At 51.9% G+C, this 18,134-nt stretch overlaps 2 protein-coding genes and 2 long non-coding RNA genes across 14 annotated transcripts in view; 3 read left to right on the top strand and 1 right to left on the bottom strand.

Annotated features, from left to right (window-relative positions):
• Nucleotides 1-759: 759 nt before the first annotated feature.
• On the bottom strand, nt 760-6,747 carry LOC102157897 (uncharacterized). Its single transcript, XR_002343500.2, has 2 exons — nt 6,616-6,747; nt 760-6,390 (listed from the first exon to the last, which is right to left on the bottom strand). It is a non-coding gene; the product is annotated as an uncharacterized LOC102157897 (long non-coding RNA).
• On the top strand, nt 1,172-3,963 carry OLFML3 (olfactomedin like 3). Of its 3 annotated transcripts, none has more exons than XM_005655421.4 (3): nt 1,172-1,343; nt 2,048-2,336; nt 2,661-3,963. In XM_005655421.4, the coding sequence occupies exons 1-3, from the start codon at nt 1,230-1,232 to the stop codon at nt 3,479-3,481; spliced, it is 1,224 nt and encodes a 407-aa protein (XP_005655478.1). In that variant the 5' UTR covers nt 1,172-1,229; the 3' UTR covers nt 3,482-3,963. The 3 variants fall into 3 exon arrangements, with proteins under 3 accessions (XP_005655478.1, XP_020945682.1, XP_020945681.1); XM_021090023.2 differs by having other exon boundaries at nt 1,766-2,336; XM_021090022.2 differs by having other exon boundaries at nt 1,694-2,336.
• A 2,654-nt stretch (nt 6,748-9,401) lies between the features above and the next one.
• LOC146404188 (uncharacterized) lies at nt 9,402-15,689 on the top strand. Its single transcript, XR_014844557.1, has 2 exons — nt 9,402-11,177; nt 11,731-15,689. It is a non-coding gene; the product is annotated as an uncharacterized LOC146404188 (long non-coding RNA).
• Nucleotides 15,690-15,884: 195 nt separating this feature from the next.
• LOC110260341 (uncharacterized) overlaps nt 15,885-18,134 on the top strand; it is a 365,599-nt gene continuing 363,349 nt past the window's right edge. For 5 of the 9 annotated variants that reach the window (XR_014844529.1, XR_014844527.1, XR_014844528.1 and 2 more), the window contains exon 1: nt 17,314-17,492. Coding sequence is in view for 4 of the 9 variants with exons in the window: in XM_085023671.1 (XP_084879797.1) it covers nt 15,885-16,111; nt 17,314-17,404 (318 nt within the window). In the remaining 5 variants the exon portion in view is untranslated. Of the gene's footprint in view, nt 16,112-17,313; nt 17,493-18,134 lie in introns of those variants that run through there. The other 4 variants (XM_085023671.1, XM_085023672.1, XM_085023674.1 and 1 more) reach the window with 1 other exon arrangement.

Below are 18,134 nucleotides of genomic sequence, written 5' to 3'. Positions count from 1 at the left end.
TTTGATGCATGTGTTTTAGGACAAGGGTACCTTACGGTGGCCATTAATTCATTTTGGGCTGGCTCCTGCAGTCCTACTTTGGATATGGAAATGAGAAACATTTAGAAAGGCCCTTTGGGGCCATAACCAAGAGAAATGATCCATAATCTCTTCTCTCCTATTGGTAGGGAAGTCAGAATGCATTTATTTTGATTTAGACTCAACATGTTTTTCTGATTTTTTTCCCCCTAAATAGATGAGTGTAAAATTAATGTGAACTCACTCAACACTCCCCAAGTTTGGTAAGAGAATATGCATAGATGATTTCAGGCAAAGGAAGACTATATATAGAAAAGCTCTGCTGTCAGTCTCACGTCTAGATAATCAAGAATTAATTTACTCATTTCTCAATGACCTATTTTTGGGCTTTTTTTTATATAATTGTTTATTTCAATTACATTCTCTTAGGCTAAATCAGAGAGAGATTGAGATAGCCCTCATAAATAATTGAATAGCCCCATGGGGAAGGCTGCATTTTAATCATGAAAATCCCTGTAAATTCAATCTACTTGGCTTGCTTTGTGGAAAATTTTCCTCAAGAGGTGAAGTCTAAGCCTTGGTTTCCCTGTTAATCCTGAGATGACATCAGGTGCTTATTTAGCACAAGGTGGCGCCAATGAGCTGTAGAAGAGGTAGTACAGACAACCTCCAAGGCCTTTTTTCCCATCTCTTCCCCATAACCCTCATCACCCCTGCTTCCGGCTTCCACTAAAGGCAGAAAACAATTCACACTATTTTATTGCCGGTAAAGGAAGGAATTAATGAAGGATGTTTCTTCATTCAGCACTGGGAGCATTCTGAAACAGGAACAGAGTTTGCTGTTTTCTCTGGGGCCTCTGCCTCCTGCTGCTAGCATCTTTTCCTTGGTGACTGCCCAGAAGGCCTTTGCCCTGGGGTTTCCAATCTCCTTCCCTTCTTCTGGGGAGCCTACCAGCCCAGGCGGGAGGTGGTTAAGGCTTCTGGCTTCTCTGTAACAGGGCCATCTGTGTTTGATCAATCCAGGCGGAAGGGAGGGGGTGGCGGCCCGTAAGGAGACTGAAAGCATTCCAGAGTAGTGAGGGAGACTGGGAGATCCAGAAAGAGAGGAGGCACCGCCCCCAGCCCGCCTCCAAAGCTAGCCGCGCCGCCCGCTAGAGTGGAGGAGGCTGGCCGCACGACTGCACGCTGCCGGGCCCTGCTCTCCCGCTGCCATGGGGCCCCGCACTCCTGTCCTCATCCTGGTCCTTTTGTCGTGGTCGGGACCCATTCAAGGACAGCAGCAGCACCTTGTGGAGTACATGGAACGCCGACTAGCTGCTTTAGAGGTAAGTGACTCCTTCTCTCCTGGCCCCGCCTGGAAGGATTCCACAGCTTCTGTTGATTTGCCCAGTTTGTCGGGGATCTGGGGATGACTAGTTAGGGCTCTGTAAGAACCTACAGAAAACTCCCTCTTTTAATAAGAGGACCTTCAAAATGGCAAGCCCTCCTCTTCCCCCACATGCATAGGGCAATTCCAGAGCAGAGACCTTTGCATTTTACCCCTGGGGTTAGATGGGATAAGGGAACAGAGTAGAAATGAGAGCTAGGGTTGTGCGGGTGCATTTCAGGCTGAGCTGATGATTCTGTGAAAGTTGGAAGTTCTCAGCGAATCTGCAACTTTCTGCCTTTTCAACAGTTTGAAGTCTGTAGCAGCCTATTCCTGAGAGGAGGCTTGTATAATGGAGCTGAGACCCCTTCTCACCCTCAGGCGCTCAGACTGCCCCAGAGGCTCAGAAGACTCAGTGGCCCTGCTCACAGAACGCGGGCTGAAGGACAGACGTGGAGACGGGGCCTTGGTGAATCTCAGCCGGGCTCTCTGCACATTTAGCATCTCTGAACATTTGGTTTCCTTTCGGTGGGGGTTGAAGGGGATGTTGATGCCTGGCTGAGTTTGTACTTTTCCCTGTTCCCAACTCCCTGGTTGGGCCTCTCCCTGCCTGGGAGCTGTAACCCTTCAGCCCTCCCTCCTGCTACCCCGTCGTCCCTTCAGGAACGGCTGGCCCAGTGCCAAGACCAGAGTAGTCGGCACGCTGCTGAGCTGCGCGACTTCAAGAACAAGATGCTGCCGCTGCTGGAGGTGGCCGAGAAGGAGCGGGAGGCGCTGAGAACTGAGGCTGACACCATTGCGGGGAGAGTGGACCGTCTGGAGCGGGAGGTGGACTATCTGGAGACCCAGAACCCAGCCTCACCCTGTGTGGAGGTTGATGAGAAGGTGACCGGAGGCCCTGGGACCAAAGGCAAGGGCAGAAGAAGAAATGAGAAGTACGACATGGTGACAGGTAAGTGATCTCAAACAGGCTCCTGACACTCAGTACCTTTACTCGTCCTTGGCTCTTTCCCTTTTCTTTCCTCCGTGTCCCGGTCCCTTGAGCTCTGTCTTCTGGAATCTCTTAGGGAAATCTGTGGTGTCAGGTTTGTTAAGGAGAGTTTCTGGGGACCCAAGCCTCTGTGGTGCGCTTTTTCCCCGGCCTCCGTAAGAGTGGAGGCGTCCACGGGGCAAATGCCTTCTCTTCTCCGAATGGCCCACCGTGGGGGGTTCCTGCAGTGAGCATCTAACTCGTGCCTGTGTTTCCTTGTCCTGTACTTTTCTCCTTTCCCACCAGACTGTGGCTACACAATCTCTCAGGTGAGATCAATGAAGATCCTGAAGCGGTTCGGTGGCCCAGCTGGTCTATGGACCAAGGATCCACTGGGGCCCACAGAGAAGATCTTCGTGTTAGATGGGACCCAGAATGACACGGCCTTTGTCTTCCCAAGGCTGCGTGACTTCACCCTTGCCATGGCTGCCCGGAAAGCTTCCCGAATCCGGGTGCCCTTCCCCTGGGTAGGCACGGGCCAGCTGGTATATGGTGGCTTTCTTTATTATGCCCGGAGGCCCCCTGGAGGACCCGGCGGGGGTGGTGACTTGGAGAACACTTTGCAGCTCATCAAATTCCACCTGGCAAACCGCACAGTGGTGGACAGTTCGGTGTTCCCAGCAGAGGGTTTGATCCCCCCGTACGGGCTGACGGCAGACACGTACATAGACCTGGCGGCTGATGAGGAGGGCCTTTGGGCTGTCTATGCCACCCGGGAGGATGACAGGCACCTGTGTCTGGCCAAGTTAGACCCACAGACACTGGACACAGAGCAGCAGTGGGACACGCCGTGTCCCAGAGAGAATGCGGAGGCTGCCTTTGTCATCTGTGGGACCCTGTATGTCGTCTATAATACTCGCCCGGCCAGTCGGGCCCGCATCCAGTGCTCCTTTGATGCCAGCGGCACCCTGACCCCTGAGAGGGCAGCACTGCCTTATTTCCCCCGCCGATATGGTGCCCATGCCAGCCTCCGCTATAACCCCCGAGAGCGCCAGCTCTACGCCTGGGATGATGGCTACCAGATTGTCTATAAGCTGGAGATGAGGAAGAAAGAGGAAGAAGTGTGAGGGAGCTGGTCTTTGTTTTCTGAATCTCCTTCGCCTCCATCCATTTCTATCCCTCCCAAAGTTTCTGCTCCTCATTCTCCAGATGTGCGCGAGTTGCGATTCAGATCTCCTCTTTTTAGCCAATGGAAACCAAACTCTCATTGCCCCCTCATTTCACATGGGACTCCAGATCTTGAGGAATCCCTTTGGAGCTGAGAGAGAGAGAAAGCCCGCAGCAATTCATTCCTGCTCTCCTGCCCCCTATCGAAGAATTTCAAGCCAGTGAAAGATGACTCAGACCCAGAGCTCTGACCCTTGTAGGGGGGCGACCCTGGTGAACAGGCCACAGATTCTTTTTTGCACAGTGTGAGTCAGGGGAGAGAGGGCTGGGAGGAGACTTTGAACTCGGCCCCTCTCTCCTTTCTCCCTTCAGTGCCCTAAAGAAGGAGACTCGAGACTCGGTTTGTACTGCGGCATTTTGCATTAAAAGGAAAATCCTCTGCTCCTCGCCTGTGTTTGTTTGGGGTAGCCCTCGGATCAGACTTCTCCCCGTGACCCTCCGTCTTCTCCTCCGCCCCATCCCCACTCTTTAGGCCACATTAAGGACTTGGCTGGCCTCCCTTGCTGAGGGAGAGGGGACTTCTCCGGTTACAGATTTTACTGTGAGGCGCCTGGAGAGGCGGCAGAATCCCGCCAGTCGAGGAGGTTGGGCGCAAGGCCTCCCTCCACACCCACCGAGGTCCGCAGCGGCCCTCCCAGAACCACCCGTGGCACCGTGCCTCTGGCCACGAGACTGGGGCCCAGGGCAGAGCTTCCAATTCTCTGAGGTTTTGAACCAGAAAATGGATTTTAGTCCCACTGATAGTCGAGTGTGGAAACCAGCGCCCGGGGGCCTGGGTGTTGTTCAGTAAGAACTTGAAGTCTCACCTTTGGACTCTGCCCCCTACGCTGAACCCCACTCCCATCTCCAGCATCAGGCTCGTCCCCAGGGCCAGGTTGCACAATCGTGCCTGGTCTGAACCACTCTGATTTTCCTGCTGCCACGGTGTCTGCGGTTTGGGCAAGGAGGAGGGGCAGTGACCAAGTCCCAAACGTTAGTCTAGCCAGTTTCCCAGCACATCCCTCTCGCCCCTTCCTCATTCCCACCTTCCTAACCCCAGGCCTGGCACCTGGCTGCAGTCTGTCTAGGAGACTTAACCCTCTCCTGCCTATCACTCTGGCCTTGGGTCTGGAAATGCAGAAGGCCTTCTGGGGAAGGAAGAAGGGGCAGGAGGAGGAAGCCCGGGCTTTGGACTCCCGCCTCTAGGAATCTGCTGAGCTCTGTACCAGGCCCCACTCCAGCCTCAACCTCACGTCCAACGCCCAGGAGCAAGGCAGGCTGGTGGACAAGATCCAGCATTTTGACAGTGTGCTGATGTCAGGCAGCCCTGGGAGTCCTGGTTATTGATCCGGGGGGGGGGGGGGGGGGGGAGGGGGGAGGGGAAGGAACAGGTCTTCCCCCCTCATCCCCCCATCCCAGGACAGCCCTCCTCCTCCACTCAGGGTAGGGTGATCAGTCAGGGCCCTGAGATCCTCCCTTTGTCGTCTTTTCTGGTCTCCCCAGGCGGAGCTGCTGGAGGTTGGGGAGGCAGGGGCAAAGCAAGGCAGCGCAGCACCTCACAAACGAGCTTTGTCGGGAGCCCGGGGCGGGAGGGGGCTCGCACCCATTCAGTTCTCTCTAATGTGGGGCTGGCAGCAGTAATCACCGCCTGTCAGCCCACGGAGGGGTCTGCCCACGGAACATCTGGCTCCAGCCGCGCACCGTGCACGGGAAAGGAGTGGAGGAAGGAGGGAGTTCTCGGTGGCAGCCGTGCCACGGGGCGGGGGGGGGGGTGTCCAGCCTCGGGGGGGGCGTGTGCGCATGCGCACGTGGGGAGGGGCAGCTTCCTCGTGCGACACCATATTGTCAGTGTCTGACCGTGAGCTGCTGAAGGGCGAGGTCGTGTCTGGAGAGGTATCTTGAAAAAGCACCAAACACCGGAAGAAAAAAAAAATTGGCGTTTTGACGACCCCGGGGAGGGAACAGCTTCCCAGACTGTGTCGGTGACATCCGTGCGAGGAGCACCTGCTAACAGCGCGTCCTTCCCTTCCAAGGCATGTGCCGCCTCTGGGGCAGCTTCCTTTGCCTGGTTCCGTGGCGAGAGGGAAAGAGCATGCCCACCCCCCTTTACAATTTCGTGGGAAAAGTTCACTCAGACTTTTCTGAAAGGGCAGGAATCTCTGGGGCCTTGTCATTTCTTACTTCGCTTTTTGCCTTTTTGGCTGGTGTACAATAGCTAGTGCTATTTTGGACGTGTTTTAGGAGGTGAGTGGAACTCTGTGGGCAGATCCAGTGAACTGTCTAAATTCATTAAACTAAATTATCCGCTGCTCGAGGAGACAGCCTCGGTAGCTGAATCCTATCACCAAGAAACAGCCTCACCGCCCCTTCTCAGACCCTCCGTAACACCTTACGTGGCAGAAAAAGGCTACAGCCTCTGGTTTGGGCTGAACAGAAGACTGGAAAGCTGAGGCCCTGGTGGGGGAAAGAGGGGCTACGAGCCCAAGGAGAAGTTCCACGTCTGCTCCTGACAGCTGGCCCCGAGACAGTTGAGAGCCAGGGAAGGGGCTGTGGGACCGGCATGAAGAAGCAGGAGGGCCTGCTGCTGTGGGGACAGCTGTCCGCCACATCTCTGGCCCAGGCGTCGCCTCTCCATCACTGGGCAAGGTCTCGGGGCTCCCTTGACCCCCCACTCTGCCCGTAGGGTTTCCCGCCGTACCTTCCCAGCTGTCCTCTTTGTTCTCAGTATCCTCTCCTGCCCGTGCTGGTCCTTGCATCTGTCTGCCAGAAAAACCGTGTTCCTCTCGCCGTCTTCGTCAAGGAACCTGAGCCAATGTCTGAGCCCGGGATGCTGGGGAGGGAGAGGGCAGAGATGTCAGGAATGAAGATGTTGATTCAGCTGTCACTGCCGCCTCTGGGATTAGGCTCTGAGCTCAATAGGAGCCAGAGCCCTTTCTCTCTTCCTCTTTCTCCAGACTCGGATTTTCTGGATTCCTTCTCACTCTCCTCCTTGGATAGGCGCCCCTTCCCCGAGACTCCTGGGAGCATCCCCGGCCACTGCTCCCCGTTTCTCTACCTGCTCAAGGTCAAAACATGTCTGTTTGGAGAGCTGTTGAGACTGTCCTGGTATTCCTCCCAGCCTGCAGGATAGGTCTCCTTAGGGCCTGCGGTCTAGCCTCTCTGTGGCTGCCTCGGCAGGGTGGTTTCTGCCCCAGGAGGGCTCTTCTGTTCCTTCAGCCAGAGGGCAGGGGCCGTCCTTCTGCCCTTTGCTCCTCTCCACCGCGGCAGCCTTGCCTGCTCCTCTGCCCCAGCAGCCCAGCCGCTTCCTCCTTTGCTATCCTGGCCTCCAAGGCTGGTCAGCTCTCCTCTGCCTGCTCTTCTGCTCTCACGATGCAGAGCTTAAAAGATTAAATCTTTATTTATGGATTTAATAACTCCACAGAAGAATTATAAATGTGGAAGCCAATGTTCTACTTTAAAGGGCGGAATGAGGAAGTTAAAAACGAAGACCTCTCAGCACCCTCCCTCCGGAACATGGGTTCTGACAATATCTGGAGTTGGACACATTCCAGAACACTCCGGCATGACCTCTGGGGTCTGCCCAGCCACCCAGACTTCACCTTCTCTGAGCATGGACCCTTATTCCCTGTCCAGAGCTGCGGGGCCCAAGAGGAGCAAATCAGATTCTTTCTCCCAGGGCTTTAGAATTGCAGATCAGAGCTCTTTAGATCTGAGAAAGCATCTTTTGCCCTCCTGCGCAGAGCCAGAGCCAGAGCCAGACTGTAGAAGGAAAAGGGTGAGGAGACCCAGGCAGAAGCAGAGGCGGGAGTGAGAGGGCGGCTGATGGGGCCAGTGTGCATGTCCCATCTTAAACTAGCCCTCCTGGGCTTATGGTACATTTCTACCCTTGGGTTCTACAAAATGCCTGAATCCCTAAAATAAACACTCCTTTTTCTTGTTGCTTTTGTTTTTTGTCTTTTTATTTTTTAATTTTTTTTTTTTGTTTTTTTAGGGCCGAACCTGCAGCATAGGGAACTTAGGCTAGGGGCAAATCGGAGCTACAGCTGCCGGCCTACACCACAGCCACAGCAACGCTGGATCCTTAACCCACTGAGCGAGGCCAGGGATCGAACCTGCGTCCTCTTGGATGCTGGTCTGATTCACTTCTGATGAGCCACAATGGGAACACCATTGTTTGCTTTTCTTAAATTATTTCTTTGCTCAAGTTAAGATGAGTGGGTTTCTGTTTCCTACAACCCAAACCCAACTCATCTTCACCTTTCCTTCCCACCAAAAAAACACACCATCCTCTGAACTGTTGGGCACTTGGCCTTGACCTCCTCACCCCTGCTTTTTTTTGGCTGCACCTGCAACGTGTGGAAGTTCCCGGGCCAGGGACTGAATCCAAGTGCAGCAGTGACCTACATGGATCCTTAACCCCTTGTGCCGGGTCGGGGATCAAACCTACATCTCCACGACCTGAGCTGCTGCAGTCGGATCCTTAACCCACTGTGCCACAGCAGGAACTCCTGGCCTTGACCTTTTAGTGTTCCTCCCTGCACATGCCCTAGGGACTCACGAGACCACTAAAGAACCTGGGCAGGCCTGTCCTGAATCACTACTGCGCTCGTTCACACCCTTTGTCCTCCAGAACAGCTCGCAGAGGGCTCATTTCCCCTCTCCTCTTCTGGTCCCCCGAGCTCTGTCTCCTCCTCCGTCACAGCTTGCAGCACAGTGTTCTCTGAGGCAACCTGACTTGTTAGAGCACAGACTTTAGGGTCTGGCCAGCTTGGAGTCAGAGCTCCTGAGGTCGGTGTCTGGCTCTGCTACTTACTGCTTGGATACCTTGAGCAAATTCCTTAATACCTTATCTGCAAGATAATAATATCTCCCCAACAGGATTGTTGCTGTGAGGACTGATGCCAACTCTAGCACTGCAGACAATCGGAATGGAGCTCTGAAGCCCCACTTCCTTGGGGGAGGAGTGCTTTTCCGGCACTCCCATCTGGCAGGAGCAGAGTCGGGGGCCCTTTTCTCTGGGCCCTGATTGACCCTGTGTGCATCCCAGCTGGAGCTGGTAACAGTGGGTTCTGTGTTGCTCATCTTTGTGTCCCCAGGGCCTAACCCAGAGCCTGGCTCCGAGATGGGGCGCCATACATCCTTGTATTCATGCTCCCCCACGAGACTGTGAACCCTTGGATTTCTGGGCAGGTTGGTCTCCTAACTTGGGAGCTAACTCGGGCCAGCAGGCAGTAAATGCTCTCCGTGGCATTTTTCAATTCAGTTGGACAAAGCCGAGCTACAGATAAAAACAGAAAGCAGTCTGCTTTCAACTGCGGAACGTGCTGGCCTTCCCACAGTGACGATTTCTAGCTCCTACATCTAAGGGGACCGGCTCAAAGTAGGCCAGCACAGCTAAGCCCTGTGGCCAAGGGAAGGAAGGCAATAAAGCTACAGAAGACCTTTGTGGTTCAGCATCTGGGTCACAGCAGGGGTTCTGGAGTAGTTAAGCCTGCTCCCACCCCGGCCCTGCCACTTGCGAGCAAGTTACTTCACCTCTGAGAGCCTCAGTTTTCCTAGTTTATATAATGTGGATAATATCAACTGCATAGATTGTTGTGAGAATGAAGTGAAGTAATCTCTGTAAAGCAGTAAGCCTCGTGCCTGGCACAGAGTAGGTGCTCAAGAAGTATGATTTTGGAGTTCCCTCGTGGTTTAGTGATTAAGGATCTGGTGTTGTCACTGCTGTGGCTTGGGTTCAATCCCTGGCCTGGGGCAGGCCAAAAAAAAAAAAAGTATTTTTTATTGTTATTGATATCATCCTGATTGCAGGAGGTTTTTTGGATTAAAAAAAAGTTCATGTTTTTTTTTTTTTTTTTTTTTTTCTTTTTAGGGCCCTGCCTATGGCATATGGAAGTTCCCGGGCTAGGGGTCAAATGGGGGCTACAGCTGCCAGCCACAGCCACAGCAATGCCAGATCTGAGCTGTGTCTGTGACCTATACCACATCTCATAGCAACACTGGATCCTCAGCAAACTGTGTGAGGCCAGGGATCAAACATTCATCCTCACGGATACTAGTTGGGTTTGTTACTGCTGAGCCATGATGGGAATTCCCTGTTCGTGCTTTTTATCTCCTCAGACCTTTACAATTCCCTGAGATAGGCAGGTCTCAGGACCCCGAGCATTATAGAGAGAAACGGTCTGTCTGAGGTTGCACAGCTAATAAGTGTAGTGGGGCCAGAACCAAGGCTTGGAGACTGTGGATGGGTGGAGAAGGGCCAGGGCTCTGAAAGCAAGCTGAGTTCAAATCCTTGCTCGGCCACTTGCTGGCCATGTCATCCTGAGCAAATCAGTTCTCTGCATGTCAGAGAGTCTTACCCACTCCGAAGACTTGTCAGGAAGGATGCATGGACTAGTGGTTATAAAATATCTAGCAGAACATCTGCTCACCAAATGCTTGCTCCCAGGGCCATGACTTGCTGTCTCATATTGGACAGTGCAGGGGGCCATCTCTGTTTGGTGATCAACTGTCTGTCTTGATCCAGTGGCTCTTTGGCTGCCCTTTCTCTCTGTCCATTGGCAGTGGGAAGGCAGGGCAGCTTTCCCACCATAGTCTCTATATTATCAGTAACAGTGGGGTTGACAGGTGTCCTGTGCCAGCCGTGAGGGAAGTTAGCGGGGTCTGTGGAAGCAGCCCTGTCTTTTCTCTGTGCCTGAATCAACTCCACCTGCCATAATGTGTGCTTGGTTTTCAGTTTTTTTTTCTTTCTTTTTTTAAATACAGTGCTCCCAACCTGCCTTTCTTTCTACCGCATTTTCTCTCTCAGAGATATTCTGGTTGTTCAGCATGGGTCCCTAGAAGCCATCACTATCGACTCTTTGGATTTATCTTGCTGTTGATTTTGATAGATCCTTTGATGCCATTTTGGTTGCACTTGGCCTTGCAGATATTTATTACTGTCCAATTGCACATGATTTTTGTTTTGTAGCTGCTGAATATTGTATTTCAGACCGTAAATCCAGGCAGTTGTCAAATGCATGAGCTGTTCTCCATCTATTCTGCTTGCCCTTCTGGAGGAAGGAAGACAGTGTGGAAAGAGCACAGGGTGGGAGGAAGAAGACTTCTATTTCAGTGTGACTGGTTCACAGGGCTGAGTGTCTTGGCTCTGCCTCTCGTTAACTGTGTGCCCTTGAGTCGGATGCTAACCGGAGTCTCAGTGCTCATTTGCAAAATAGGATTATGTTCCCTGGATTACCATCTCACAGGACTGTTGAGGTTCAAGCCCTAATGGGTGAAGCTTTTAGGACCTCCAGGAAGGATCTTAGGAATTACAGTGTTTAGCTCCGTCATTTTACAAAGAAAGACACTGAAGTCCAGAGAGACTTTCGAGGGCAGGGACCATGCCTTATCCATCTTTCTTTCCTGGGGATCCAGACAGAGTCAGGCACATACTAGGTGTCCAATAAATATTTTGTAAGTGAGTGGGGAATCAGCTTGCGGTGACACATCTATGATTTAACCTCATGATGACTCAGGGTTGTTATCAACATCAATTACTATATGTGCCGTTAGGCCCTGATGCCTTCAGAACCAATTAGTCTGTGTAGGATGCGGCCATGATGCTTTTCTTCCCAGGTTTTCTCCTTTCTCCTCCCTCACTGTCACCTGTCAGTTCGCTCTGCAGCCTTGGGGTCCACTCCGAGAAATCTCCATCGCTCTTTCTAATCAGCTGTCCACTCTAGGCTAGGGCAGAACAAGAGTTAAATGGCCGTGAACGATTTAAAGTCAGCACATGTCAGGTACCTTTACTGGAGTCGCAGTATACTTACTGCACAGACCAGAAGCATAGGCTATTTGAATCTGGAGGAGGCCTTACTGTCGTCCGGTCTGGGACTCTTAAGTCCTGCAAGTATTTCTTAACTCACTGTACCTTTCCAGGGCCTCTGCCATGATGGGGTCAGTTTACTCAGTGGCTTAGGAAGCGGGTGCATGCTTTCTGCGGGCAGCGGCTACTAATGCAATGGTTTCTGCCTCTGGAATCAATGACCTGGATTCTTAAGCATTGTCCCTTCACAGCACAGGGAAGGTAAAACACACGTAGATGTGGCTTTCTCCTGTCATTCCTTTTTTTTTTTTTTGTCTTTTTGCCTTTTCTAGGGCCTCACTTGCAGCATATGGAGGTTCCCAGGCTAGGAGTCTAATCGGAACTGTAGCCGACGGCCTACACCAGAGCCACAGCAATGTGGGATCTGAGCCACGTCTGCGACCCACACCACAGCTCACGGCAACACTGGATCCTTAACCCACTGAGCAAGGCCAGGGATCGAACCTGTAACCTCATGGTTCCTAGTCGGATTCGTTAACCACTGAGCCACGACAGGAACTCCTCCCCTCTCACTCCTGATAGAAGTTCCCTTCTCTTCCTCTCTTTGTCCTTTCCAGCCCCCCTTAGTCTTGACTGAAGTGAAACATTTTTTACTGTTATAGACTGTTGAGGTATCTAGGTGAAGCTTAAAAGATGTAAACCAGAAACACTATTAATAATTAAGTCGATAAGGGGAGATATAGGGGAAATGGGAGTTTTATCACTGGATTTTAAATTGAGGTAGGAGTAAACTCATTGAAATCAGACTTCACTATTCATTTGAAAGCCTGTAAATGGCAGACAAATTATCAGCCACAAATTGGGATTTATGTTCTGTGGGTTTTTAACAAGGGCAGTTGGGGCAGCTCAATGCTCTTACTGATTCACCGTCTGGGAAGGATCAGCCTGGCTTACCACCTCCCTGAGGGCAGGGCGGTGGCAGGGCACAGAGCAGATGCCTGAGGTTCAAGCTCTTTTCTGCCTGTGTGATCTCAGTTTCCTCATCTGTAAGAGAGCAACAATATTGATATCTCCCTCGCAGGGTGGGGTGTGATGACTCAAATGAGATAATGCTTGTGACAGTGATTCGTAAATCATAAAGCTACACAGATGCCTGCCGCTCACATTACTCAGTTGACTCAGCATAGAGGGTCTTCTCGCTGTGCTGGGCTTCGGGCGGCCAAGGCATGGGGCAGGCCAAGGAGCCCGTCTGGCAAGAAGGAGCAAAGAGATGCTGTTCAAATGAAAACCCATCATCAGGAAAGCTGATGATTACCAGGCAAAGGAACATGTAGATATCTTAGACTCACAAAAGGGAGATGAAGTCTACGGAGCCCGGACCTTGTTGTGGGATTGAATTGTTACAAGTGGTTGTCGGCGGGCAGAAAATACAAAGTCCAAGATGGTGTTCATTCTGCACAGCCAGAGACAGGGCAGCGTAAGGCCCGACAGCTGGTTCTGGAGCAGGAAGCAAATCCAGGGTGAGACATAGGTCCGAGTCAGGGAAGGCCCCTGAGCGATGGTGGAGTCTGAGTGGAGCTCAGGTGGGAGGCAGCATCTGTGGGTTCACCGCAGTGTCCAAGCCAACTGGGGTGCATGATGGATTAATTAATAATTTAATGGCTATCGATGAAGTAGTTACCACATGCTACGTACTTCTTTAGCAACAGTGAGTAAGACAGACGCGGACACGTCTTCACGGCTCATGGACTGGTGGTTTAAAGAGATGAATAAATAGGAATCACGCTGCAGCGGGGAAGGGCTTGTGCTCCAGGAAGAGCTTTTACCCCGGCCTTGTCCGTGGCGGGGGTGGTGGGACCCAACTTCTGCAGGGTCCTCAGCCTGGCTGGAGGGATACCCATGAGGGCCCCTCTGCACGCCATTGCCCCTGCTGTGGCCCTCACTCAGCTGGGCCACAGCAGGAGGCTCCCACCTGACCTCCTTGCCCCGGAGTCTCTCTTGGCTCCAGCCTCTGGTGTCATTCCTTAGGTCATTGTTTGTTAATGGACCCAGACTAGACTATGAAACTGGCCCTTTCTGTGGGGAAGCAGCCCCTTGAGAGCAAGGACAGCGACTTTGGTCTGTACGGCTTTGGTACCTAGTGCTCCAGCTCAGTGGGTGTTGGAGGAGAACAAGGAGAGGAAAGGGCGGGAAGGCACAGAGGGAGAAAGGAGGGTCTTCATGTCCACGGCTGTCTTCTCCTTCCAAGCTTGTTCTCCATGAACTTGAAGGTGAGAACCTGGGGCATTAGGACTTCGCAGAGCTGTGAGCTCTTCCTGATGCAGTGGCTTCCCTCATGAGCCAGCCAGCAGCCAGAGAGCCAGAACCCAGGCCAGTTTTTCGCTTTTGCACACAGTTTTCTTTGCAAGTCTCCTGGGAACAGGAACTCCTTGCCAGCTTCGCGGCCCCTGGAGCAAGTCTCACTAGATTCCCCTGGGGGATTCACCTTTGCCTTGGGCTGCAGTCCCTGCAGGGCACTCAGCTCTGTCCACAGTAAGAGTAAATTGTAGTAGTGTTTACGGAGGCTCTTGTACCCACCATACAGGGCCCAAATGCAGGGGTCTCAACCCTCAGGACAGTGGTTCCCAACACATTTAAGGAAGAGCCAGGCTTTGTCCTGGCGACTGAGAAGACTCCGTTTTGACTTCCCGGAGGCTGAAAACTCACTTGGGGTGAGGGGTGAAAACTCACAGGGAGGTGGTTAAGGGTAGGATGATGTGCAGGCATGTGTTTCTCTCTACTCCCCACTGCCCGAGTCGTTCAAGATCGGTGCCTGAAGAGATGGGCGCTTCATGAGAATTCCAAGGACGAAGCGGTCATACTCCCAGGAGGCGGGGCTTGGAGAGAATGCCATCAAGTGGCAGTGTTTGAGGTGCCTCAGCCAAGGGCTGGACTGAGAGGGCGTCCCAGGAGCGGGGACTGGCACACGCCCAGGTGTGGAGAGGATCAGGCACAAGGGTAGCTGCGAAAGACCTACTAGGTGAGTTTTATGAGAATATACATTGTCTTTAAGGGAAAAGAAAGCCGACAAGACAAAACAAAACCCCTCCGTCAGGCCATATTGCTGAGGGAGAGCTTTTGAATCAAGGTGAGTATGTTGTGTGAGTTATCACCAACATTTATTGAGCTAACAGAACAATCGCCCTGCAGATTTGGACAGGCAGCTCCGTTTTACAGACGGCGAAGCTGAGGTTTAAAGACATAATTTTTCCAAGGTCACACACCTAGAAAGCTATGGAGCCAGAACATGTATCAAGGTCTGTCTGGCTCTGGCACCAAAGGTCATGTCCTTGACCCCTTCACTGTAGCGACCGCATGGGAGTGGGTGAGCTTGTCGAGGGAGACAGCAGAGATGGGGAAAAGGTCTGAGATTCAAGGCAGCATCGATGTTTACTCAGGGGCTGGGAGAATGAAGAGGAGCCAGGGTAGGAGAGAGACGGAGTAGAACTAGACTTCCTCAGGACTAAATCCCAGAGAGGAGGGAGAACCAAGAAGGAGAAGGCAGCCGGGACTCTCCAACATTCAGAGAGGCCAGGAAGAGGAGGGACAGAGCTGGAGGCGGCTGGAGGGCATTTGCAGTGCACTGCAAGTCAGTGAGGGGCGGGGAGGCAGTGAAACAAGGTTACTCATTGAAGAAATGTGGTGAACAGCCAGTAGTTAGGCTGAGCAGGAGGTAGGACAAAAAGAGAAGCAGGGTTGAGGGGAGGTTTCTTTTTTCATGTATTTTTAACTATGAAATATTTTGAAAGTAAAAAAATAATATAGCTGGCAACCACGAATCACCCTTCAGACTTAAGATGTTAGCATTTCTGATATTTGATATGGCTCTTTCCCCCTTTCTTTAAAAACAAAAAAAGACTTAAGAGGCTTACAGATTCAGCTAATCCCCCTCCCATCCTCACTTCTCCTCTCTCCCTCCTCACTGGTAATTACCATCCTTAAGTTAGTATGAGTCCCTTACATTGAAACAAACAAACAAAAACCCCATGGAGTTCCCATCATGGCACAGGGGAAATGAATCCCATTAGGAACCATGAGGTTGAGAGTTCCATCCCTGGCCTCCCTCACTGGGTTAAGGATCTGGCGTTGCCATGAGCTGTGGTGTAGGTCGCAGACTCCACTCAGATCCTGCGTTACTGAGTCGTAGGCCGGCAGCTGTAGCTCCAACTGAACCCCTAGTCTGGGAACCTCCACATGCCGCGGGTGTGGCCGTAAAAAGCAAAAACAAACAAACAAACAAACAAAAAAACAAAAAAAAAAACCCAAAAACGAATAAATAAAAACCCCACAAACAAACATGTTTATCGCTCATACCTGTACCAATGCAGCGAGAAGAATGATTTCGTAGGTTTTAAAATTCGCACCTCCTATAAATACATGTAGGCAGTCTTTTAAACCTCAGCGTTACTTTGCAGACGGTCCAAGATGATCACAGAGCTCTGGTTACTTCATTTTAATCCCTGCGTCATTAATACGCCATGCCCCTCCTGCGTGCTGTTTCCACTTCTCACTTGCACCCACAGTGTAGAGCATCCGGGGTCAGGCCTCCTCGTGCTCGCGTGGGCGGGTCCACGATCCCGGAAGTGGGGGAAGCCGTGCGTCACTGTGCGTCAGTCTTCATGTTCACTGCGCGCCGGAGTTCTCGCCCATGGGGTCGCTGCTTATTTCGCGATTCCGCACAGTATTTGTTTCCAGAGGGGAAAAGGTAGGCGTCTGGGCAGAGCTGATGTGTTAACAGAGACAGGGGGCCAGCCTCTTTAGGATGAGGACGGAGGAGAGGGGAGGAAAAAGGACAAGGTTCCTTAAAAAGGCGCAAGGGGCCGAGGTACCGAGGGAAATGGCTTTAGAAAAACCCAGTGCTGGAGTTTCTGGGTGGCTCAGCAGCTTGAGGCTGCCGTGTTGTCACTGCTGTGGCTCTGGTTATTGCTGTGGCACAGGTTCTATCCCTGATCGGGGAACTTCTGAGCGACATGAAATTGGCCAAAAAAAAAAAAAAGAATCCCAGTCCTTTTTTTTTTTTTTTTTTTTTTTGTCTTTTTAGGGCCGTACCCGCGGCATATGGAGGCTCCCAGGCTAGGGGTGGAATCGGATCTGCAGGTGCCGGCCTACACCACAGCCACAGCAATGCCAATCCGAGTGCGTCTGCGACCCACGCCACAGTTCAGGGCAACTCTGCATCTTCAACCCATTGAGCAAGGCCAGGGATGGAACCCGCATCCTCAGTGGATACTGGTTGGTCTTGTTAACCACTGAGCCACTGCGGGAACTCCAAGAATCCCAGTCTTATGGAGAAGGTGGCCTGCTGAGGGTGAGGGGCTGGGAAGCAGCTGGGAACTTGAGAAGGCAGAAAAGGGGAACAGCCAACACCGAAGGGAATTTGGCACAAAGGCAGCAAGAGATGACTGGAATCAGGCTGAGAGGAAGTGAGGGCCGGCCGAGCCTGCAAGTCTCCTCAGAGCCTGCATTCCCTTCTCCTCCTGGACGATCATGTTTGTCACTGGTAACAGCTAACAGCTCCTCTCTTTTTTGAGTCCTTACGGTGGGCACTTGACTAGCATCTTCCCATTTAACAACCACCTTTAGTTGCATGACAGGCTTAAAGCAAAAAAGCTTCAAGGTTTTGTTTGATGTAAGGTTATGTCAGTAGGTCTCTATGGTGTGGCTGCCTGGAGGGTGATTCTCAAGCTGAGTGAATAGAAGCACAGCTTTAGCGGGCGGGGAGGGGCAACAGCCTGGTTACTCTGCTGTGGTCAGATGGGAGAAGCAGTGTTCTTTTCTGTCCTAGGTGAGGAGTGCCCTTTATTAGGCACCTACTGTATGCTGGGCTCCTGTGAAATGTTTCACATGTGTTCTTTTTAATCCCAACAACAATCCTGAAAGTTGATGTTGTTCTCTTCATTTTACAAGCACGAAAACTGAGCCTCCAAGAGGCTGTCCCAGGCCAAAGTCACTGGAAACCGGTGTTGCGAACGCCCACCGAAGAGAAGACCTATGGGAAGTAAGAGCGCTGTCTTCAAATATCAGAAAATTCATCGTAAGAGCTGTTTTATCTGGGCCCGAAGGGTAGGACAAAGCTCTCAGAAGAGGTAGGTTACACAAAGAAAGGGAGTTCCAGTTAACACAAGGAAGAATGATCAGTCCTGTATCAGAATGTTTCGTGTTACCCTTGGTGGTAGTGAGCTTCCTGTTCCTGCAAGTGTTCAAGCAAAGGCTGGATGAATGTTGGGTGGGGCTTTATGGAGGGTGCACGTGTTGGAGGAGTGGAACCTAAATGCTCCTCACAGTGTTTTCCAGCATTCAAACTTTGTTCAGTTTTCAGCAAGATAAAAAAGGAAGCGTCATGAGGAAAGAGGTTCAGAGGGCTTGGAATGGCTGGCCATGGGGCAAAGCTCCACATGCTGCATCTTAGAAAACGAGAGGGGCTTTTCTGGCCTTTAGGGTGAAGGGTAGAACTGGGGCCCTGCCTCTCCCACCCCTGACCTGGCATCCTGCACAGTTTCCCAGAGAAGTTAGAGGAGGGAGTTTAGTGTGTGTGTTTCTGCCTGAGCAACTCCGCATCCATTTTTCACAAGCTCTGGCTCAGGCAGGTGTCTGGCCGTGGTTTGAATCTGATTTGTTTGCGTTTCTGTAGCAGGAGGCCGCTGTGACTGGCTGCAGAGGGAGAGATTTGCTTTGCACATAATTTAATCCAAGGGGTAGGTAATGAGCTTGCTCGCCCCCAGACAAGG

The sequence above is a fragment of the Sus scrofa genome, chromosome 4 (assembly GCF_054392235.1).
Source record: "Sus scrofa isolate SSC_HxYL_T2T_F1_AM1 chromosome 4, Sscrofa_HxYL_maternal_Yorkshire_Landrace_v2.0, whole genome shotgun sequence".
Taxonomy (NCBI): Eukaryota; Metazoa; Chordata; class Mammalia; order Artiodactyla; family Suidae; genus Sus; species Sus scrofa.
The sequence above is the reverse complement of the archived record's forward strand: the minus strand, read 5'-3'. Positions and strand labels throughout refer to the sequence as shown.

What these genes read in the sequence shown, in the direction of transcription:
- OLFML3 (XM_005655421.4), top strand. Translation starts at nt 1,230, where the DNA reads ATGGGGCCCCGCACTCCTGTCCTCATCCTGGTCCTTTTGTCGTGGTCG. An exon ending in GCCGACTAGCTGCTTTAGAG is followed by an intron (nt 1,344 to 2,047) that starts GTAAGTGACTCC and finishes TCGTCCCTTCAG; the next exon opens with GAACGGCTGGCCCAGTGCCA. An exon ending in GAAGTACGACATGGTGACAG is followed by an intron (nt 2,337 to 2,660) that starts GTAAGTGATCTC and finishes CTTTCCCACCAG; the next exon opens with ACTGTGGCTACACAATCTCT.